Source organism: Zalophus californianus, chromosome 14 (genome assembly GCF_009762305.2).
Source record: "Zalophus californianus isolate mZalCal1 chromosome 14, mZalCal1.pri.v2, whole genome shotgun sequence".
NCBI lineage: Eukaryota > Metazoa > Chordata > Mammalia > Carnivora > Otariidae > Zalophus > Zalophus californianus.
In genome coordinates this window covers 37,231,439-37,256,270 of record NC_045608.1, presented here as the reverse complement: position 1 = coordinate 37,256,270, position 24,832 = coordinate 37,231,439, and the positions used below count along the sequence as shown (strand labels likewise).

At 37.6% G+C, this 24,832-nt stretch overlaps 1 protein-coding gene across 7 annotated transcripts in view; it reads left to right on the top strand.

Moving 5' to 3' along the window:
* Positions 1 to 24,832, top strand: part of ARHGAP28 (Rho GTPase activating protein 28) — a 212,031-nt gene that overhangs the window by 162,335 nt on the left and 24,864 nt on the right. For all 7 annotated transcript variants that reach the window (XM_027577187.2, XM_027577192.2, XM_027577186.2 and 4 more), the window contains 4 exons: positions 4,715 to 4,877; positions 10,625 to 10,707; positions 13,251 to 13,448; positions 13,790 to 13,903. In XM_027577187.2, the coding sequence (XP_027432988.1) occupies positions 4,715 to 4,877; positions 10,625 to 10,707; positions 13,251 to 13,448; positions 13,790 to 13,903 (558 nt within the window). The remainder of the gene's footprint in view (positions 1 to 4,714; positions 4,878 to 10,624; positions 10,708 to 13,250; positions 13,449 to 13,789; positions 13,904 to 24,832) is intronic.

Sequence of the window (24,832 nt, the reverse complement as noted above, 5' to 3'; positions counted from 1 at the left end):
AAAGGCAAGAAAATTCCTAATGGCTCCTAAAGGTTTATTCTTTCTAAGTTGAGTCTGCTTTTTGCCTTAGATTCTCATACGTATGGTTGTTATATGTACCCTGAATCAGAGGATGAAAGTTGTCATATTTATTGAGTCAGAGAACCAAAATGAAGTCAGAGAAACAAATTTCCTAGACACAATTAGACTTCATTCCTCTAAATCTCCCTCTATGATTGGGAAATAGTATTTACACAGATTCTTCCTGGCTCCTGTGTGTGTGTGTGTGTGTGTGTGTGTGTCTGTGTGTCTGTGTATGTATGTATGTATGTATGTAAAACATAATAGAGATGATTTAAGACTCTATTTTTCAAAATAATCAAAAGGAGACATTACACAACCTTTGTTGTGTGCACGAAGTTTAACACCATAGCAGAAGTTACTTTTCTTTAGCTAATCTTTGAAAAATGCTTACCAAAGGCTAATAATTCCTTCAGAGTGTTCTTATAGGCACATGCATTCCTGAACCATATTTAGGGAAAAGTCCCTTTTCTCCCCTAATCGGTTTTATGTAGTTTCAGCCTATTTGTTCCATCTCTTATTAGTCTGAAAATGTAATCCAGATGTTTTCATGGTTTGAGCTCCAGGAAAACCAAGTGAGAGAAATCTGGGCCAGCAAACAGAAATGGGGGAATATCATAGTTAGAAAGACATTGTAACTTGATCTATTAAAGGGGTCTTTATTTCTCTTCTTTGTTCAAACTTTAAACTACTTGTATAAATTCTTCTGTTAGACTAGTTTTTCTAGGAATGTGCTTAGGGAAAGATTGTTAAAAAAAAAACTCCATTGTAATTATCCTCTAATTGTGCCAAGTGGATGATGCTAACACTAATGTGTCATTATGAACAATCTTGTGCTTTCAAGGCCTGGTGAAACTAACAGGGGCACAGCCCTGGGGGGAAGCTGCTAGCTTTGGCCGCACAGGGAACACAGCAGTGGAGCCCATTCCTGTATTCGAGGCCTCAGATCATTTGGAACCAATTTAATGCTTTGGTGTTTTCAATGATTTTCTTTTCCAAAAATGATAGAAATTTGAGCCAAACACTGGGGAATACATTTTATGGAAGAAGGCAAGCTGTTTGACATGCGAGGTTTTCTTTTTTTCTTGACTCATTTCAATTATTCTGAGGCTGCTCTAAATGTATCGTAATTATGTTACCTGGTCTGCTGGTTTCCCTTCCTGAACTGGTTTTTGAAGCTGAAGGTGGGTCATTTGCATTTTTATACACCTGCCTCTGACATGGAAGCAGGTTGTATATTTGCTCAGAGCAGATTAAAGGACGTGGTATCTGACCCCGGCCTAGTGTTCTCATTAACAGTGGACAGAAAACATGACTTCTTTAACCTCCAGATGCTTCCTTTCCTGTCTTTGGCAAGCTGAATTCAACACCTGGTTTATGGTTTTTTTTTTTTTTTTTTTATTTCTCATGTCTCTTTAATCTCCTTTAATCTGAAAATTGTCCTCAGCCTTGTATTTTATTACATTAAAACAAACAAAAAGCATATTTCTCATTTTGGTTTTGTCTGATGTTTCTTCGTGATTAGATTCGGGTTTTGCGTTTTTAACTAGGATACTACCTAAATGGTGTATGGACACTCAGTTTTTTTTTTTTTTTTTTTTTTTTTTAATTTTTTATTGTTATGTTAATCACCATATATTACATCATTAGTTTATGGTGCAGTGTTCCATGATTCATTGTTTGTTCATAACACCCAGTGCTCCATGCAGAACGTGCCCTCCTCAATACCCATCACCAGGCTAACCCATCCCCCCACCCCCCTCCCCTCTAGAACCCTCAGTTTGTTTTTCAGAGTCCATCATCTCTCATGGTTCGTCTCCCCCTCTGACATACTCCCCTTTTCTTCCTCTCCTGTTATCTTCTTCTTTTTCTTTTTTCTTAAAATATGTTGCATTATTTGTTTCAGAAGTACAGATCTGTGGTTTATGGTTTCATGTTTAGGACTACCGTGGAAATGTCAGCTCTGCTCCTATGTCCCTCAGTTTTTTCTGTTCAAAAGGAAGAGAGGACATTCTTTCTCTCAGTTTTGTTTTATTCTGTCCATCCAGACAGAGGAAGAGATACTGTTACCAAATAACTACATATGCATGGGTTTCCCATAGTAATAATACTAAAGGTTATTACAGACCAAGAGGAGGGGGATGTTAGGAGCAGCCAGCATTTATTGAAAGCTTGCTGTGTGGCGGGCCCTCCCCACTGAGCTTTACATATTATTATCTGATTGAATCTCTGCGAAGTCATTTTATTTATTTATTTATTTATTTAGATTGTATTTATTTATTTGACAGAGACACAGCGAGAGAGGGAACACAAGCAGGGGGAGTGGGAGAGGGGGAAGCAGGCTTCCCACTGAGCCGGGAGCCCGATGTGGGGCTCGATCCCAGGACCATGAGATCATGACCTGAGCCGAAGGCAGACGCTTAACCAACTGAGCCACCCATGCGCCCCTGAAGTCATTTTAATATTCCTGTTACACAGTGAGGAACTTGAGGCCTAGGCCTTAGAACTAGTCAGTTGTGGAGCTGGGATCAGAACCTAAAGAATCTGGTCGTAGAGCCCGCTTGTGGTGCCGGAGCTGTGCTGCCTGTTAAGCAACAGGGAACCGCTGGCAGGTTAGAACGGTGGTCACATTGTGTTTCAGTCAGCTTCGTACAGCAGAGGGATGTGGGAGATGAATTTGAATTATTCTGCCCTCGCTGGTGCTTCTTGCCTCCTTGAAAACAGTTTCCCCTTTGCTTTGTAGCACTGGGCAATGGATGGAAGACATTTGCTGCTTTCCCTGTACTTGCCGTTAACACCTCCATCTACCTATGACCCCAGCTAGCAGTCAGAGTCATTTTGGATGGTTATGTCACCTTCTAAATAATCCATCACTGATTTGTGAGAATTTTCTCAGGCAGTCCGTCAGTGCCTCCTCTCCTTTCTGTCTTACAGCTGCTTATCCAGATTAGTCCTCCATTTTCCAGAAATGGTGCCATGACCCAGTAGCTAGTCTCCTTGCCTCTAGTCTGTTCCCCAATCAGCACCCAAGCTCTATTCTCCTCCAAATCGCTTTCCCATCTGGCTGCCAGAAAAGATAAATCTCACCTTGTTCTCCTGCTTGGACGTGTTCCATGTTACCTCGTGACCCATGGAATAAGTTCAGCCCCCTGAGGGCTGGCTCTGGTCTGCACCCCAGCAACACTGAACTAATTGGGAGTTCCCCAGATCCAGTGGGTCTCCTTGCATGTGTACCACTGCTGGAGCACTTTCTGCTGTCTGGAGTACCCTTCTATTTCCTCTTCCTCTGACAAGCGCCTCACAGATTCAAGACTTGGCCTGAGAAGAGTTGGATTCTCCTCTTTCCTGGCTGCATAGCATCCAATATGTGACCTGAGTTAGCATCATGAATTCATAAGATAGTACCATTCACAGAACTGCCTAAAGGCAAAGAATGGATCCCGTGCATCCTTCTCTTACCAGAGCCCAGTCTGTACTCTCCTTCTTTTATTCTAGGAAGCACTTTTTATGTATGCTTCAGTGCTTTACCAAGTGTATTTATCAGCAAAGGATTTGCTTGATTTGCTCTTTTATTCCTATTAGACTGAGAGCTTCTCAAGGACAAGAAGAATATTTCCTTTTGCTGTCATTAGTAAGGGCTAGAGGGTGGCTTGGAATCCTGTCTGTCTCTGTAAGGCACATGTACTACCAGGGTGTCCCCCGTGTCGTAGGCTCAGGGAGCATTAAAGTCTGGGCTGGGTAGTGAGCTGCAATGTGGTAGGGAAAGGTCAGATGTGCAGACCGACTGGCTGTGCATGACTCAAGGCTGGAAGGCCTCAAAAATGCTGAGGGTTTTCAGAGTTCTCTTTTTGGAGTAGTTAGTGTCAGTTGGGGAACTACTACAACTACCTGCTATTAATAGGTGAACTCTGTATGCAATTCAAGGGGACAGTAGAAAATGAGTTTGAAAAAGAAACATGGAGAATGGTGGCACCGAAAATCAGATTAATCGATAATGTGAACTGTATAACCCAACTAAAACTTATGGAGGCTTAGTGATTTTCTTAAAGTATTTACACAGTGTTCCAAACCTTATGAAGGATTGGGCAAGCATGCAAACATGTGGAAGACATGTGTACCTCTTGGCATGACACTTTGCTGTAACTGCTCCAGGAAGATGTCATTGGTCTGCATGTTGCTGTGAGGTCAGAGTTCCTTTATTGGGATATTTTTCATTCTGTATGAGAACTAGCTGAGAGGCATACATTCTTGGTCTAATTTAGAAGTAGATGACAGGATGGCAGAAGGAAGGGATCATGAAAAAAAAAAAAAGGGAAGTGGAGGCTTTTGTCAAATCAGTACATTTGTCCTGTGGGGATACGTGGTATTCCGCCAAAACCACAGAAACGAAATTATGATCTGAGTAAAGCATTTTATAGTTCTGTAGAATTGGCAGATAATTTCAAGATTAACATTATTCTTAAAAGATTTTAGAAAAATTCATTCAGAAATAGCTATTTCAGTTCTTTAATTATGTTGAAAAAGTTAGGGTTGGTAGTTACTGGCTTTTCAATCTATTTACAAAAATAGTTTATGTAATGACAGTTTTTAAAAGGGAAAGGGGGATCAGGTGGTAAAAACACTTTGAATATTGACTCTTTTTCTTGATTTTCAGCAATACCGTGAAGAACTGGATGCCAAGTTTAATGCTGATAAATTTAAATGGGACAGAATGTGCCATAGAGAAGCTGCAGTAATGTTGAAGGCATTTTTCAGAGAACTACCCACCTCTCTTTTCCCTGTGGAATATATACCTGCCTTCATCACTCTCATGGAAAGTAGGTGGAAGAAGTTAAGTGTGAATGGACTAAGATGTAAGGTCAATAAAGTCACACAGCAAAAGAAAGATGCATAATCAAATGTGATCATAAATGTACAGATTTCCTGTTTCCTGGGAGTGCTTGGTGAAATATTGAATTTGATGGTAAACAGTCCTCTCTTCTCATTATTGGTAGATACAATTTAGCGGGTTTTATGATCGTTAAAAGAGAGGGTTGCAGAAAGACCAGGCTCTTGAGATTTGAATTCCTGCTCAACCATCTGTTAGCCATGTAATCAACCTTTTTGAGCTTCATTGCTGCACCTATAAATTACAGAAAATAATTGCTTGTCAGGGTTGATGTGGTTATTGAATGAAGACATCTAGAATAGTACCTGGTGTGTAATAGTCCTTTCAAAAATAGAAGGTCTCTCCCTTCTTTAAATCCAAGGTCCTGGGTTTAATGATGTTTAACACACAGTAAATGTTACACAGAAGGTGTTTTGTCTCTGAAAACTACAAAGTTACATAGATTAGGCCTTAAGTGAGGAACTTGGATAAAAGCATGGAAACTGGAAAGTGTGTGTTGTATTTGGCAATGAGGGAATAATTTGGCATGGTTTTAGTTTTTAGCTTCAGGGTTGAATATTGTGGAGATGTGACAAGAAAGAAATTTAGAAAAGTAGAATGGGTTTACATGATGGGGGCTTTGACTACTAACCAGAGGAATTCAAGGGTCACAGGGCTAACTCTGTACAAAGCTGTTAAATAAATGGTAATTCTACATGGACAGAAAAGGCCCATGGACAAACTAAAAGGACACATCCCTTATAAAAAGGTTGACCACTGCTCAGCTCTAGATAATGGTTACCATGTGGGAATGAGAGCCAAAATCCACACTTCAATAGGAAAACTGTAAATTTGAAAATATCAGCCACAAATTCAAATTTGAAAACACTCTGTGAGCCTAACAAATGATATCTCTAGCTGCCAGTTTACAACTTCCCGCAGGTTGACCAGAACTATAAAATCCTTAAAACCACAATGAAGGAAAAGAATAGGTCCTGAGTTTTATGACAAAATTTGTCCTAAAAAATAGTAGGTTCTAAATCTTTAAAAATTTTAACTAAATCAGATTCATAAAATAATCCTTTGTGTCTTCAGAGAAGAGAATGTGATAAGCAAGGCAGTTTTTTTCCTAAGCTTTAATTCACATGCTATCTATGACTAGTATCTCTTTTCTTTGTAAGATGTAGTGTTTTGTTTTATGAGAGAAGCTTGCAAAGAAAGAGAGAAGAGCTAGTTCTCTTTATTCCTTTTTATTTCAGATATTGTGTTTTGTCAGTTCTAGAATTTCCAGTTGGTGCTTTTTTTTAATAAAATATAATTAACACACGTGTTGTATTAGTTTTAGGTGTACGATATGATGATTCAATAATTTGATACATTTTTCAGTGCTCATCATGGTGAGTGTACTCTTAATCCCCTTTATTGTTTTCCCCCACCCCCTCCCCACCTCCCCTCTGGCAACCACCAGTTTGTTCTCTATATATTTAAGAGTCTGGTTTTTTGTCTCTTTTTTTTGTTTGTTTGTTCCTTTGTTTCTTAAATTGCACATGAGTAAAAAATCATATGGCATTTTTCTTTCTCTGACTTCTTTCACTTAGCATTATACCCTCTAGATCCATCCATGTTGTTGCAAATGGCAAGATTTTGGTTTTTTATGGCTGAGTGATATTCCATTATATGTATATGTGTGTGTGTGTGTGTGTGTGTGTGTACATTGTATGTATATATACACACACATACACACCCCACATCTTCTTTATTTTTTTTCACACCATATTTTCTTTATCCATTCATCTGTTTGATACTGGGGTTGCTTCCATATCTTTGGCTATTGTAAATAATGTTGCAGTAAACATAGGCTTGCATATATCTTTTTGAATTAGTGTTTTTGTTTTCTTTTGATAAATGCCCAGCAGTGGAATTACTGGATCACATGGTAATGATATTTTTAATTTTTTGAAGAACTTCCATAGGATTTTCCGCAGTGGCTGCACCAATTTGCATTCCCACCAACTATGCATAAGTGTTCCTTTTTCTCCACATCCTCACCAACACTTGTTACTTCTTGTGTTTTTTATTTTGGTCATTCTGACAGGTGTAAGGTAACATCTCATTGTGGTTTTGATTTGCATTTTTTCATGTCTGTTGTTCGTCTCTATCTTCTTAGGGAAAATGTCTACATTAGGGAAAATGTCCTACACCCGTTTTTTAATCAGATTATTTGGGGTTTTTTTGTGTTAAGTTTATACATTTTGAATATTAACCCCTTATCAGGTATATCATTTGTAAATATCTTCTCCCATTCAATAGGTTGCCTTTTTGTTTTGTTGATGATTTCCTTCACTGTGCAGAAGCATTTTATTTTGGGGTAGTCCCAGTAGTTTAATTTTGCTTGTTTCCCTTGCCTGAGGAGCTGGATCTAGAAAATCTAACTATGGCTGATGTCAAAGAGGTTACTGCTTATGTTTTCTTCTAGAAGTTTTATGGTTTTAGGTCTCACATTTAGGTCTTTAATCCATTTTGAGTTCATTTTTTTATATTTTGGGTTTATTTTTGCATGTAGTATAAGACAACAGTCTAGTTCCATTCTTTTGCATGTGGCTATCCAGTTTTCCCAATACCATTTGTTGAAGAGACTGTCTTTTCCCCATTGTATATTCTTGTTTCCCTTGTCATATTCTTGCCTCCTTTTAAGGATTTTCTATTATTTGCTGAGATAGCCTATCTTCTCATTCATTATAAGCATATTTTTCTTAACATCATTAATCCTTGTCTGCTAGTGCCAACATCTGGGTCACCTCTGGGTTGGTCTCTGTTGATTGTCTTTTCCCTTGAGAATGCATCACTCTTGTATGTCAAGTAAATTTAATACTATATCCTGAACGTTGTAAATGCTGTGTTTTGGAGACACTGCATTCTATAATATTTCTCCAAAGAGTGAGGTTGGAGTCTTGTTTTGCTTTTTGTTGTTTGTATTTGGGCCAACAATTTACTTGAACTCAAATTGTCAGCGGTCTTTTGGACTGTCAGTTCAGTTATGTATCTTTCCTTGTGCTACTCCACACATGCTTCGTTCATGAGTCAGCCAAGATTTTTTACCAGAATCAGGGCCTCCTCCGTTATTTCCCAGTGGCTGTGGTCATCGTGAATCCTGTCTTTTAGCTGTTTGGGCCAGAAGAACTGGAGTTTTGGCTGCCTCCTGCAAGACCAGCTATGGCCTCACCATAGACTAAAAACCAGGATAGTGGGAAACTCTCCCTGTACCATTCCCTATTTCCAAGTGTCCAGGCTTCTCAATCTGCCTGCTCTTATGAATTCTCCACTGCCTTAGATGGTTGGTTTTGTATTTGTCCAGAGTTTATAGTTATCTTCAGGAGGGTTGGTCAGGACAGAGCTTATTCAGCCATACCAGAAGCAGGACTTCCTCCCTTCAATTTGTAAGTAGGATTTTCTGTATAGTTTGCTCTCCTGGAAAATGGAGAAGTATTCCCTTTGCCTTGATCTGTGGTATAATGCTAAATAATGCATCAAAACAATTGGTGCCACAGAAGATTTTTTCTGTTTGTGGTTTTTTGGTATTACGAGATTATGCAAGGAGTCCAATGCCAGTCCTGTTGAGAGAATCCTATTTTAAAATGTCATACACATTTAAAACAGGTTTCCTTAACATCATTGTTCCTGTCTGACTACAGCTAGTACACTTCATTGAAGGGAGAGAATCTGGAAAATATCCTGAAAAGGTTCACAGAGGAGTCCACATTTCCTTGTATGACTTTGAAAGTGAAAAAAGCATGTTGCAGTGATTGAGTTGATACCAGCCAACCCCACAGGAAGCCCAGAGTTCTGGGCTGCTACCAGCAGGGAAAATGTCCTTTTTGCTACCTAGAGTAAGCCCTAGTTATAATGAGATTTTCTGAAGGAAAGAATTGTGGATACGTGTGTTTAAACTGCTAATCTTTATGCTCTGAAATGGGCTTTGGAGCATGTAGTCTTTTACTGTAATCACATTCGCTTTCCAAACTTGGCCCAAAAATTGCCCATAAAATTAAAAGACTAAGTCAAGCTTTAGATACTTTTGTGAAAAGTTGAATAATTTTCTGGGAAAATAATGATCTCAAGGGAAAAAAATCTGAACCAGGATGCAGTAATGAATTAACTACAAAACTGTTAGCTACAAAGTGGTATAGGGGTAGGTTTCCTAAATAAAATGAAAATGGATTATTTGCCAGTTTAGAGTTTCAGTCTTAAAAGTAACTTCATAATTTCTCTGAAATTGATGGAAATATAGAGCCTGCATCTGCATCTATTGTTCCCTCTGCCAAAATGTTGGTTGCACTGGAAGATTATAGACAGCCTGCGATTTATGTATTAAATAATGCCTTATCCGTCCCTCAGTGCTTTGTACTGAGATATGCTCCTGATAGTTCCTATTAATTATGTAAATTCATGTCAGTGTACATTAGCCATTTTCCAAAAAAATCCTGAACCTGTGTCATTTTTGTTTACAAATTTGACATAAATTTCTAAAAATCCACATGGGGATTGTGCCAAGACAATGTGACACAATCCTATAAATAATCCTCCCAACTGTTTCTTTGTTAAATGGTTATGCACATTAGTCATCTCCTCCTAACAAGGATGCCCACAATCTCCTATAACCTAGTAGCTTGTCTCAAGAATGTTTCCACTGCTGTAAAGCTAAGTAACTTTACAGGCAGGTGACTGCCTTTCATCCATTGAATATAAATAGATTTACCTTCAAGTTGAGAACTCCCCAGGGGTGCTAGAACATAATGCTTCCCTCCAGGAACTCCCCACCAAGAGACCATTGTGAGGAGAATACAGAGAGACAAAGCAAAGCCTGGAATGCTCTGATATACTCTACATTTTCAGTACAGCTCGTTGTGGATTATCCAGCTGTGGATGGAATCCCTAAAATTCCCTGAAACAGGAAAAGAATCAGCGTTTAATACACAAGTATAAATGCCAGCCCTCTGGCGCCATCTTCTGTCATTATCAAGGAATAAAATACTCAAGAATCTCTGAAGATCCAACTGTAGTCACTTACCTTAAATGTCCATAATAATAAGAGCAAACACATATAGAGGTAATTATATACAGGCACTGATGTAAACACACTATACATACTAACTCATTTAGTCTTTGTAATAACCCAGGGAGATAGGTAGATACGACTACTCCCATTTTACAGATGGCAAAATAGTAGGAATGAGGGGTTAAGTAGCCTGTACAAGGTCACTCAGACTAAAGTAGATGCAGGATTTGAACCTGGTTCTAGAATCTATGCTCCTAATAATTATACTCTGCTGCCTCGTTATGTGGAAAAAAAGATTTATTTTCTATTGACTTGAGCTTTTAAGCCTTCTGTTTATAGCATACAAGTAAAGCAGGGCCTGTGGAAGTACTTTGAAAAGAGAAATGTTATACAAATCTAGATTATTTTGAGGATCTCATTGGCCACCTGCCTCTACAATGGCGTTATGGGATGTGAAAGAGGAGTTGATCGACTGAGGCTCTTGTCCAAGTTAACAAATTTACATTGTTGGGCACAAAACCTGAGTCTTTACCACTGAAAGCTGTCAGGAGCCCTCCTGTGCCACCAGATGTTAGCAAGAAATGCTGTCAGAATGCAACAATGTTGTTCAAAATGTGTGGTTATTTCTGTTTTCTTGTTAGGAGGGCCTCACATCAAAGTACAGTTTCAAGCTTTACATCTCATGGTCATGGCACTGCCCGATGCCAACAGGGACACAGCCCAGGTATGTTGTATCAACCTCATGGTCTGTCACTGGCCCTTCTTAGTCAAAGACAATGGCTCAGATGGAAAAATAAAAACCAAGATGACAACTTACTAAGCCAGCTGAGCATGCTGTCAGCCTATTATTGCCTTTCCACATTCTTACTGCTGTTCTCCCGAGGAAGATAGGAAAGAATATAAATCCTAGAATCTTCTCTGAGCATTTCAGTTTAATTCATTCAATCTGTTAAGAGATATTGAGTATCTGTCTAGTGCCAGGCACAGGCCTCGGGTTAGCAAAGGAAGAAGCAAAGATGGAAGACAAATGGGATAATGTCAGGGGCCATTATGTAAGCTGCAGGACGTAAAGCTCTATAATTTTAGGTCCTCAGCTACTTATTTCAGTCTGGTGACAGAAGATCTGAAGAGTATCCTTAGGGAGGAAATTTGAAGTCACTGATATAAATGAAATTTCTAAAATGTTGGTGTCTTACAGTTTATAAAGATAATTCAGGGGCGCCTGGGGGGCTCAGTCGTTAAGCATCTGCCTTCGGCTCAGGTCATGATCCCAGGGTCCTGGGATCGAGCCCCGCATCGGGCTCCCTGCTCCGCGGGAAGCCTGCTTCTCCCTCTCCCACTCCCCCTGCTTGTGTTCTCTCTCTTGCTGTGTCTCTCTCTGTCAAATAAATAAAATCTTTAAAAATAATAATAATAATCAATTAAAGAATCCTAGAATCTTGGAATTTTAGAAATCACCGGGTAGGATCTTCTCATTCTACAGGTTAGGAAAATTAAGACTCAGAAAAATGATTTTTCCGTTAACATATAATAGAACATTTGATAGAACCATGTTCCATGGTTCTCCCAAATATTCTGCCCCTTATTTCAGATTTATTTCCTTGCTGTATGTTGGCAAAAATCAAAAGGTTCTCTCACTATTCTGATAATGATTCTGTATGCAATAGGAAATTTGTTGTAAGTACAACAGGTGTTTGGAATCTTTGAAATGAAATTAAGATGAGTTGGAAAGAGCCCATAATTTTGAGGCCAGTAAACATAACGCTGAAAACAAAGATGATTCCTTGTGCTGCCTTTCATCAGACATTTCAACTTGATGAGGACCTTTCCTCCTACATAATAAAAACATCTATGTCAATTATAATATATGTCAGTTATATCATATCCTGAGCCCAAGGATGGGGATTGGATGTGACAGAAGAATGTCTGTTTCTAGTATAATGCAGTAATTTTTCAAAAGCTGGAAATTTATTAGCTTGTTTTGGGGGTTTTTGTAAACAATGTTCTTTTATATATAAAGAGAAAAAAAAGGATGCATCTGGTATCAGATATTTGGTTCAGAATGTCATCTCTCCTCTCAAGAATGCAATAAAAACAAGTAATCCAATACTTTTCTAACAGAAGATCCTCAAAAACATCATGGGACTGGTGGAGATGTTACCACACATACACACACACTTTCCCCATTCTACACTGTGACTGGATCTAGGATTGAAACTGATGTGCTCTATATAGAGATCAAGAGCTCTGGCTCGAGAATCAGGTTTACTCAGTTCAAATCCTGGCTTTGCCACTTAATTAATTGACTGGGCAAAGCTACCTGAATCTTTTACATTAGTTTCCTCACCTGTCAGACAGTATTAATAATAGTACCTACCTCACAGGGTTTGTAATAATGATAAAGTCAGTGATACATATGAAGTATTAAGAATGCTTGGCTTACAATAAGCCCTCAAATAAGTGTTGACTATTATTATATGTTAACCATTTTCTCATTAAAAATACTATAGCAGGATTTAAACTTAAAAAACTATTTTTTTTTTTAAAGATTTCAGCCCTCTTGGTGAATTTCAGAAGGTTCTGATAAGCATCTGTACTTTGGTGGCTTAGCCAAACTTTAAGGTTTCTCAAATCTCTCTCTCTGTCTTTTTTAAATGCCAAGAACAGCTGCATGTAAGCATTTCCCTTTGGTCTGCTAAATATTCCAAAACTGAAAAGCAATAGAAAAATGACACCGAGAAAGTAAAAGTTTTAAATTTTTCAATTGAGTTTACATTTGGACTGAGGAATGAGATACTCATGTTTTTTTTTTTTTAAATGGGTTTTCCTTTCCCAAGGAAATATTAGTTTTCAATGGTAATACTTTAAATAAGGGTGTTTTTTAGGATTCCTTTTCTTCCTTCACAACAAAACTGCACTTCATGTTTATTTGAAATGCAGTGTTTTCTCTTCCTAGTTTATTACATAATTTTAATATTTGTCAACCTTGTTTTGATAAAAGAAAATAAAAAATGCAAACTAATATTTATAGAATCTCCAATATAATAAAAAATGGAAGTACTTTTATGAAGCAGAGAATTAAGTAAACTATTCACATTTCTCATTAATACTTTTAAGGAATAAAAGGGGCAACATTATACATTTAACCATTCTATAGTTCTGACAGTTTTCCAGAGGCACCATGAATGGGTATAGAAATGAATGATAACAATCAGTGGTGCCTTTTGATAATTTACAGTAGTGTGACACAGTGCTGTTTCTTGTTAGGCCCTCATGACATTCTTCAATAAAGTGATTGCCAACGAATCAAAAAACCGAATGAGTATATGGAACATTTCTACTATAATGGCACCAAACCTTTTCTTCAGTCGAAGCAAACATTCTGATTATGAAGAATTACAGTTAGCAAATACTGCAGCCCACATCATCCGCCTAATGCTTAAATACCAGAAAATTCTGTGGAAGGTGAGTAACAGTGTGATGACTGTGATGTTTTCCCTCAAAATCCACCAGCACCCAGGAAACATAAAGGCTCCATGCCATTAGTCACAGGGAAGAAATGTGAGAAGATAATCCCAGGTTGCTTGTGGCATCTTTGTCATTCTTTAATGGCTGCTCCCAAGCATCTTTTATCTTTTAAACAGGAATCCTTATCATTTTCTCTAATCTCTACAAGGACAAGTGCCACAGTCCCTAGTTCCAGGATACTGAGCATCCTAAAGGAGTTACCATAACTGGAGACAGAGTCTAACTGGGAGGTTTAATTCAACGCTTTTCTTTTGATTCAAGCAGTGTTTCTTCTCCAGGTTCCATCTTTCTTAATCACGCAAGTCAGAAGAATGAACGAGGCTACCATGTTGTTAAAGAAGCAGCTCCCAAGTGTCAAAAAGCTGCTGAGGAGGAAGACCATAGAACGAGAGGTAATGACAATAAACTAAGGATGCAAATGTTGTTACTACCCAGGTTTTTATTTCTCAAAGTGTAACACAAAGTAGCTTGTAATTTAGAACCAAAAATTTTATATTCTCACAGAGTATCACTCTTATAACCATAAATATTTTGGAAATGGTGTTCATAACAGAGGACCAAAGAAAGTCTTTCCATTTTGTTGAAATAATGTGCTTCTGGTTGAAGTTTTTGAAATCATGAAGATTATTTAATATTCTGTTAAGTACTTAAGTCTAAGATGGTTCTCAACAAAAGATAGAAATCAACATTTTAGTCCCTATGAACTAGTTTTAGGGCAATCCAGTATATCTAATAAAGAATTCTCTAGTGATTGGATAATAAAATAATTTTTACTCTTAAGTTGTTTAGTGTAAATTCATTGCATTCCAAAGAATTTTTGCTTTAGTATAGTTTGTATGGAGGTGAAAAAGAACAGATTTTAGAAGAATTATCTTTATTGCTTTAATTTAATTTGAGGAAGATCATGAGTGTCAGAACATTCAACTTTGCGGAGGATGTAGAGATACATGAAATTTGCTTTGCTCTTAAAGGAATTTCCACCAAATGTGGGAGAGAAATGTGTACAAGAACCATGAATATGCATTAAGTGTTAGACCAGTTGTATGGGCCATGTGGCAGGACCATGCAGAAGAGAAAGAAATGTGCTCCATTGTGGGGAACTGTGGACACCTTCCAAAAGGAAGTGGTGTTTGAGCTACATCGTGAAGGATGGATAGTATTTTGAAGGGAGAAAGGAGGAGAAAGTTAATCCAGGGAAAGGAATAGTAAATGACAGAGCAGTGAAGTGGGAATATTACTAATTGATCTATCATAATCATGATGAACGGCTATATTCCTTTATTGATTACAGGCAAAGTGACTTCAGAATAGGTAGAATCAACATTTAAATTTGGAAAAAAGTTTGCTTTAAGTGAGAAAAAAATTCATTTTTTAAAAAACTTTATTGATATAATCCTCATATCATACAGTTCATTTATTTAAAGTGTAAAATTCAGTGGTTTTTAGTATATTCCCAGATATTTGCCATCATCAGTGCAATCAAATTGAGAACATTCTCATCACCTGAAAAAAACACTGTCCCCTTTGGCTATCGTCCCCCAAAATACACCTCTACCATTTCCTTCTACCAGTCCTAAGCAATAATTTATCAACTTTCTGTCTCTGTAGAGTTCCCTGTTTTGGACTTCTAATGAATTAAATCATATAATATGTGGCCTTCTGTGACTGGTTTATTTCATTCAGCATTATATTTTCATTGTTCCTCCAAGTTGTAGTATGTATCAGTACTTCTTTTTTATGGCCAAATAACATTCCCTTATATGGATTTCCACATATTTTTTATCCATTTATTGATAGACATTTGGGTTGATTAGATCTTTCACTCATGAGTAATGCTGCCGTGAACATTTATACTTACGTGTAGAGATGTTTCCACTTCTCTTGGGTATATCGTGGGTAATAAAGCAACTCTATGTTGAATCTGAAGAACTGCCAGACTATTTTCCAAAGCAGCTGCCCGATTTTTACATTTTCACCAGTAGTGTGTGAGGATTCAGATTTTTCCATATCCTCACCAAAACTTGTTATAATCAGAAATTTTTATTCTATCCATCCTCTTAGTATAAAGTGGTATCTTATTGTGGTTTTGATTTGCATTTCCCTGAAAACTAATGATGGTGAGCATCTTTTCATGTGCCTGTTGGCCATTTGTATATCTTCATTGGAGAAATGTCTATTCAGATTCTTTGCCAGTTTTTGATTGGGTTGTCTTTTTACTGTTAAGTTGTAGGAGTTCTTCGTATATTCTAGATTCAAGTCCCTTATCAGATGTATGATTAGAAAATATTTTTCCCCTTCTGTGGGTTGTCGTCTCAATTTCTTGATTGTGTCCTTTGATACACAAAGGTTTTTAATTATGAAGTATAGTTTATGTATTTCTTTTGTTGTCATATATAAGAATCCTTTGTCACATTTAAGATCATGAGAATTTGAACCCTTTGTGTTCTAAGAATTTTAGTTTGTTCTTATATTTATGTCTTTGTTCCATTTTGAGTTATTTTTAGTATATGATATGAGGTAGGAGTATACAAGTTCCTTCTTTTGCATGTGCTATCTAGTATCTCAGCATCATTTGGTGAAAAAGACTACTCTTTCTCCAGTGAGTGGTCTTAGCACTATTGTTGAAAATTGACCATAGATGTATATTATTTTTCTAGACTCTTATTTCTGTTCTATTAATCTATAGGTCTGTCCTTATGCCAGTAACACAGTGTTTTGATTACTGTAGCTTTGTTTTGAGATCTGAAATTGAAAAGTGAGAGTCTTTCAACTTTTTTTTCCAAATAACTTTGATTATTTGGGGTTTCCTAATTTCCATATGAATTTTAAGGCCAGTTTTCCCATATCTGGAAAGAAAAAAAAAACAGTAGTTGGAATTTTGATAGGGATTGCATTAAATATGTGAATCAATTTGGGAAGGATTGCCATCTTAATAATATTACACTTTGTAGTCCATGAAAATGGATTATCGTTCCATTTATGTAGGTTTTCTATAATTTATCATTTCTTTTAACACTGTTTTATAGTTTTTAGTGTACAAGTCTTATACTTCCTGGATTAATCATTTATTCCTAAATATTATTCTTGTTGATATTATGGCAAATGGAATTGTTTTAATTTCATTTTTGGATCACTAATTGTATATGGAACTACAACCTGATATTTCTTTTTTTTTTTTTTAAGATTTTATTTATTTGACAGAGAGGGAACACAAGCAGGGGGAGTGGGAGAGGGAGAAGCAGGCTTCCCGCTGAGCAGGGAACCCGATGCGGGGCTCAATCCCAGGATCCTGGGATCATGACCTGAGCCAAAGGCAGATGCTTAACAACTGAGCCACCCAGGCACCACCACAACTGATATTTCTATATTGATCTTGTATTCTGCAGTTTTGCCAAACTCATTTACTGACACTAATAGTTTGATTTTATTTGTGTTAATTCTTTAGGATTTCTACATACAAGGTCATGCTGTCAGTGAATGGAGATAATTTTCCTTCTTCCCAATCTCGTTGCCTTTTACCTCTTTTCTTGCTTAATTATCCTGGCTAGAACTCCAGTAAAATATTAAATAAGAAGACAAGAGTGGAGATCCTTGTTTTGTTTCTGATCTTAAGGGGAAATCTCAGTCTTTCACCATTAAGTATGATGTTAAATCTGTGTTTTTCACAGATTACCTTTATTGATTTGAGAAAATTTCATTTTTTTTTTCTTTTTAAAATTCAATTTGTATAAACTGGAAAAAAATAGTTTACCCATTTCTCCCCACTGTACCCCATTTCCCCACCTTGGAAACCACCAATCTGTTCTCTGTGTCTACAAGCTGGGATGTGTGTGTATGTGTGTGTGTGTGTGTGTGTGTGTGTGTGTGTGTGTGTATACACACACATATATATTCCATATATATATTCCAAATATAAGAGAGATCATACAGTATTTGTCTTTCTCTGACTATTTCACTTGGCATTATGCCCTCAAAATCTTGCCATTTTCGATAACATGGATGGGCCTCAAGAAATCTCTATTCTCTTCTTAATTTGTTGGGTGCTTTTATGATAGAAAGGTGTTCAACGGTGTCAAAAGCTTTTTCTTCATCTATTGAGATGATCACTGTTTTTTTTTTCTTTTAATTCTATTAATATGATGTATTACACTGATTGGTTTTCATATATTGAACTAACCCTGCATTCTTGGGATAAGTCCTACTTTGACAAGGTATACAGGCCTTTTAATATGCTGCTAGACAGGTTGCTTTTATTTTGTTGAGGATTTTTACATCAACATTCATAAAGGATATTGGTCTGTAGTTTTTATTTCTTGTCTGGCTTTGGTATTGAAAATACTGGCCTTATAGAATGAGCTTAGGAAATGTTCCTCCCTCTTTTATTTTTAGAAAAGTTTAAGAATAATTGGTGTTAATTCTTTAAATTTGCAGAATTCACCAGCAAAAACGTCTGGATGAGGACTTTTCTTTGTAGGATTTTTTTTGAATACTAGACTCAATCTTCTTACTTATTATAACTCTATTCAGATTTGCTGTTTCTTCTTCAACCAGTGTTGATAGTTTGTGTGTTTCTAGGATTTTGTCTATTTCATCTTGGTTATCTAATTTGTTGGTGTACAAATTGTTCATGGTGTTCTCTTATAATTATTTTTATTTCTGTAAGATTGGTAGTAATGTCCCCACTTATGTTCTGGATTTATAGTTTGAATCTTCATTCTTTTTTCACAGTCAATATTCAGTCTAGAGTAAAGGGTTGTCAGTTTTGTTGATTTTTTGATAGGCCAACTTTTGTTTCATCGATTTTCTTGTTTTCCTATTCTTAGTCCTTATTAAAATTCTAATCTTTATTATTTATTTTGTTAAGCTTGTTTTGAGTTTAGTTGGCCTTTTCTTTAGTTTCTTAATGTAGAAGTTTAGATTATTGACTTGAGTTCGTTCTTTTTTAATATAAATGTTTACATCTGTAAATTTTCCTCTGAGAACTACTTTTGCTCTGTCCCATAAGTTTTGGTATGTTTTGTTTCATTTTTGCCCGTCTCAAAGTACTTTTTAATTTTCCTTTGACCCATTTGTTATTTAGGAGTATGGTTTAATTTCCACACATTGTGAATTTCCCAGATTCACTTCTGTTGCTGATTTCTCATTTAATTCCATTGTGAAGGGCCAGTATACTTTATATTATTTTGATTTCTTAAATTTTTCTTAAAGATTTATTTTTACAGAGAAGGGGGGAGGGGCATCGGGAAAGAATCTCAAGCAGACTCCCCACTGAGCAGGGAGCCCGATGTCAGGCTTGATCTCACAACTGAGATCATGACCTCAGCTGAAATCAAGAGTCGGGTGCCCCAATATTATTTTGATACTTTTAAATTAATTGAGACTCATTTTGTGGCCTAACATATTGTCTATCCTGAAAAATGTTCTGTGTGTACTTAATGCGAAAGGACTCTGCTGTTGCTAGTGTTCTGTAGATGTCTGTTATGTCTAGATGAAGATTTCTGTTTTCTCTCTGATCTTCTGCCTAGTTCTTCTGTTATTGAAAGTGAGGTATTGAAATGCTGAAATGTCCAGCTGTTGCAGAATTATCTGTTTCTTCCTTCAATTCTTTTTTTTTTTTTGCTATATGTCTTATATCTTTTGCTATATGATTTTTGTTCCACAATTCCTCCATTACTGCCTTCATTTGTGTATTTTCTAGTATACCACTTTTAATTACTTCACTATGTATTTTTATTGAAAGAAACAGTTGTTTCTTTTACTACACATTTTTTAATTATCTCCTTAGTGGTTGCCCTGAGGATTACAAGTAACATCTTAATATATCGCAATCTAGTTCATATTAGCTTCACCTTCAATTCAATAGTATATAAAAACTCTATTTATAGACCCCCATATCTCCTACTTTATGCTGTTATTGCCACAAATTGCATCTTTAAAAATTATGTGCCCATCAACATAGATTTATAGTTATTGCTTTATGCACTTATCTTTTAAGTTAGATAGGAAAAATGGTGGAGTTGCCAAAAATACATAATGCTGTTTTTTGTATTTACCTATGTAGTTATCTTTACTAATGTTATTTCATGTGGATTCAAGTTAGTCTAGTGTCCCTTCATTTCAGCCTAAAGGACTATCTTTAACATTTCTTATAGGGAAGTTCTGCTAGAAGTGCTTTTATTTATCTTAGAATGTCTTAATTTCTTCATTTTTTTGGTTGTTTAGTTTTTATTTAATAATCATAAACTTAATTCTAATTCAGCTGCACTTAGAGGGGAATAAGGAAACTATGGAACCCAAAGAACTGCAGCAAGAAGAGCACAGAGATGATAAGCTGTTTTAAGCAGATGAGGATAAGGGGGTGGTCTTCTGAGCTACAGAAGGAATATTCTGGTGGTTAAGAGAAAATGTAAGTCAAATTTATTAGATTTGCCTATAGTCAGCAGTGGTGATCTCTTTGCTGGTCTTGCCATTCTTGGACCCAGATTGCTCTGTGACTTCCACAGTATTCATGCCCTCTTTCACCTTGCCAAAGGCCAAATGCTTGCCATCCAACCACTCAGGCTTGGCACTGCAGTTGAAAAACTGGGAACCATTTGTTTTGGGTCCAGCATTTGCCATGGACAAAATACCAGGCCCTATATGCTTTAGGATGAAATTTTCATCATCAAATTTCTCCCTATAGACTTGCCAACAGTGTAATTATGGCATGGGAAATCACTGCCCTGGCACATAAATCCCAAAATAATCTGTGAAAGCAGGAACCTTTATAACCTAATCTTTTCTCCCCAGTGCTCAGAGCATGAATGTTTTCTTCTGTCTTTGGAACTGTGTGCACAAGCAGCTCAAAGGAAATATAGCTGAAGGGCTCACTTCTCAACAGCAATATTGAAGAGCATGGAGGGGTTAACCATGACTGGGTGGCACAGGTAGCCCTGGCATGGTGGCATCTAGAAGGCCTTTTCTTTATTTTTTAAAGATTGTTTTGCCAGATAGAATTTGCTTGACAGCTTTTTTTCTTTCAGCACTTTGAATATGTCATCCCATTGTCTTCTGGCTTTCATGGTTTCTGCTGGGGAATCAGTTGTTATTATTGAAAATCTCTTGTGGATGCTGAGTTGCTTTTCTCTTGCTGCTTTCAAATAATACTTTGTCTTTTGACAATTTGATTATGATGTATCTTGATGTGGATCTCTTTCAGTTTATCCTATTTGGAGTTTGTTGAGCTTTTTAAATAGGTAGATCAACACTTTCAGCAAATTTAGAGAGTTTTCAGCCATTATTACTTCAAATATTCTCTGTCCCTTTCTCTTCTCTTCTTCTGTGACTCTTAATTATGTATATGTTGGTACATTTCATGTTGGTTATTGTCCTACAATTCCCCTTAGGTTTTGTTCATTTTTCTTCATTTTTTTTTCTTCCTATTCTTCAGACGGATAATCTCAATCAATTTATTTTCAAATTTACTGATTTTTTTTTTTCTGCCTCAAATCTGCTATTGAGCCCTTCTAGTGGATTTTTCATCTGTTGGACTTTTCAGTCCAGAATTTCCATTTGATTCCTTTTTATAATTTGTCTCTTTTTTGATATTCCTAATTTGGTAAGATCTAATTCTCATGGTTTTCTTTAGTTCTTTAAACATGGTTTCCATTAGTTCTTTGAACATTTTTAAAATATCTTATTTGAAGGCTTTTTCTAGTAACTTTAATGTCTAGGTTTCCTTCAGGAGTTTCTTTTGAAACTATTGAAACTACTTTTTCCCTGTGTATGGGCCATATTTTCTTGACCTTTTTTTGCCTGTGTCATATTTTTTGTTGTTGAAGAATGGACGTTTTATTTATTTATTTATTTTGTAAGATTTTATGTATTTGACAGAGAGAGAGTGAGAGAGTACAAGCAGGGGGAGCAGCAGAGGGAGAGGGAGAAGCAGGCTCCCCATTGAGCAGCGATCCCAATGCGGGGCTGGATCCCAGGACCCTGGGATCATGACCTGAGCTGAAGTCAGATGCTTACTGAGCCACCCAGGTGCCCTGAAGAATGGACATTTTAAATATTACAATGTGGCAACTTTGGAAATAAGATTCTTCCCCCTCTTCTAGGGTTTGTTGCTGCTTGTTATAGCTGTTGTTTGTTTGTTTAATTACTTTTCTGCTGAGCTAATTTTGTAAAGTTTGAATCGTTTTATGTGGCTACTGAAATCTCTGCTCCATGAGCTTAGTGGTTAGCTAATGTTTGCACAGAGATTTTCTTAAATTTTGTACCAAAAAACTCCAAGTCTCTGTATGTTTTTTGGGTGCATCTTCAGCATTCAACCAGACAGTTTATGACTCTGCCTGAGCCTTCACTTCCTGCCTGGATAGAGCACAAAGGGCAGCCAGCTTAAGTTGACAGCCTAAGTTATTTTCAGGTCTTTTTTGAACACATGCACAACCCTTGGCATGCATGTGGCTTTCTAGATTCTCAGGAATATTTGGAGCTTTTCGAAGCCCTTATTCCCCGAAGAATCTCAGTTTCCAGCTTTGCCTCTCAAGCTTTTTAGTTAGTCTGTTGTTTTCTCCAAGTCATACCCACTGCATCAGGCAGCAATAACTAAAATATTTGCCTGTAAATGTTTTCACCATCATACCACTTTAGCACTGGTCAGGTTCCAAGTTAGTCAAGATAGAAGCAAGCCTTCTGAACCAGTATTTTGGGGAGCCACCAACTGGGTCAGAACAAAGAATTACAATTCTTTGTGAATGAGTCATTCTGCTCCTTCCTGTACCTGTACCAAGAATGCAGGCTGTTATTTTTAAGCCTGGCACTGAGCTGGGGAGCAGAGATGGGAAAAGTATAAGTTTGAAGATTGATTCATTTGTTTTAGAGAGGGAGAGAGAGAGAGAGAGAGAGAGTATGAGTGAGGGGAGGGGCAGAGGGAGAGAGAATCCTCATGCAGACTCCCTGCTGAGCATGGAGCCTGACACAGGGCTCAATGCCAGGACCCTGAGATCATGACCTGTGCCAAAATCAAGAGTTGGCTGCTTAACCGACTGAGTCACCCAGGTGCCCCATTTCTCTTACTTAAACACTCCCCTGGTTGCATCCTTTGGGCTAGTAGCCTCAGCGAATTAAAATCTTTCTCTGTGCCTCAATTTTCTTATATTATAAATTGGGGAGAAAAGTAATGATACCTAATTCACAGAGTTGTCATTAGTATCAACTCACCATGTGTAAAAGCACTTTTTATAAGTTGTATAATGCTATATGAATGTCAGCTATTTTAATTTTTTGGTTGTAACATTAGAGATATGAAAAAAAATAGAATTTAAAGTTTATAAGTACCAGAGTCTGGGGGGCGGAGCAAGATGGCGGAGGAGTAGGAGACCTGGATTTCCTCTGGTCTCAAGAATTCAGCTGAATAGGGATCAAACCATTCTGAACACCTACGAGCTCAACAGGAGATTGAAGAGGAGAGTAGCAACAACTCTCTGTCTGAATAGAAAAGCGACCACTTTCTGGAAGGTAGGACGTGTGGAGAAGTGAATCTGAGGCGATATTTGGGAGGATAGACGGTGGGGGAGGGGGCCTCCGTCGGCCGCTTCTGGCAAGTGATAGAGCCGTGGAGCACAAAATTGGAACTTTTAGAAGTTGGCTCCGCGGAGGGACGTCGCTGCAGTGGCTAAGCGAGGGGTGGAATCCTCCCGGGACAGTGTGGTCTCAGGACCCTTGGGGTCAAAGAAAGACCAGGGGTGCCTGAGTGCAGCAGAGCTCCCAGGGATCAGAGCAGGGAAGCCGGCTGCAGAGACAGAGCCGAGGCGCGGGCTCTCAGCTCGGGGTTGCCATAAACTGTGATCCGCGGCCCAGTCGGGCCACTGCTCCTCCAGCAGGGACCCAACAAGTGGCAGAGCCGGGGAGACTCCCCTTCCTTCCCCGGGAGGAGCAGAGCAGGAGTGCACCGCAGGGATCTGCTGGGTTTGGAGACTCCACACGGGGTTGGGTGCCAGAGATGGAAATGCTCCGTCACAGGACAGGTGAGCACGGAGTGCGGCCGGTGACCGGGAACACAGGAGTGACTGGCTGCTTTTCTCTGGGGGTGCACGGAGGAGCGGAGCCCCGAGTTCCTGCCTCCTCTGGGGCGGAGATTGGGAGGCCGCCATTTTCACTGTCGTCCTCCAAAGCCGTAGGGAAAGCTTGCAGGGAACAAAAGCTCCTGAGAGCAAACCGAGCAGCTTGCTTAGCTGGGACCGACAAGGGGCGGGGCACTTCTGCCTCCAGCAAAGACATTTGGGAACCACGGCAACAGGCCCCTCCCCCAGAAGATCAGCACAAACAGCCGGCAAGCCAAGACCAAGTTTACCGATCAAGGAGAACGGGAGAACTCCAGTGCTAGGGGAATACTGCACATAGAATTCATGGCTGTTTTTACCATGATTCATTAGTTTTTCAAAGTTAATTTTTTTAACTGTTTTTTTAATTTCTCTTTTTCCCTTTTTCAACCAACATCTTATCAATCCCTTTTTTTAAAAAAAAATTTTTTTATTTTTCATTTTTAGAGTCATATTTTATCCCTTCATAGTAGTTACCCTTATTTTTGGCATATATATATATATATATATAAGTTGTTCTCTCTTAAAATTTTGAGATACAGTTTCTTCTAACAGATCAAAATATACCCTAAATCACTAGTGTATGGCTTTGTTCTAGTCTGCTGCCTGATCACATTCTCTCCCTTTTTTTAAAAAATCTTCTTTTTTCAAAAAACTTCTTATCGTATCAATTCCTTTTAAAAAATCTTTTATAATTTTCATCTTTACACTCATCTTCCATCCCTTCATTGTATCAACCCTTATTTTGTACATATATAAGTCTTTCTTCCTTATATAAAATTTTAGGAGGCACTTTTTTCTAACAAACCAAAATACGCCCAATATCTAGTGTGTGGCACTGATCTATGCACTAGCCTGATCATATTTGATCATATTCGGTTTTTTTTTGTATTGTTCTGTTTTTGTTTTTAATCTTTTTCTTTTTGTTTTTTTTTTCTTTCTTTTCTCTTTCTTTTTTCTTGCTTTCCCTTTCTTTTCCCCTGGTTTCCGGTCTTTTCTGATTTGTATAGAGTATATTTGCTGGGGACGTTGTTAACCTGTTAGCATTTTGTTCTCTCATTCATCTATTCTCCTCTGGACAAAATGACAAGATGAAAAAAATGACCTCAGCAAAAAGAACAAGAGATATTACTGTCAGCCAGGGACCTACTCAATACGGACATTAGTACGATGTTGGACCTAGGGTTCAGAATCATGACTTTAAAGATACTAGCTGGGCTTGAAAAAAGCGTGGAAGTT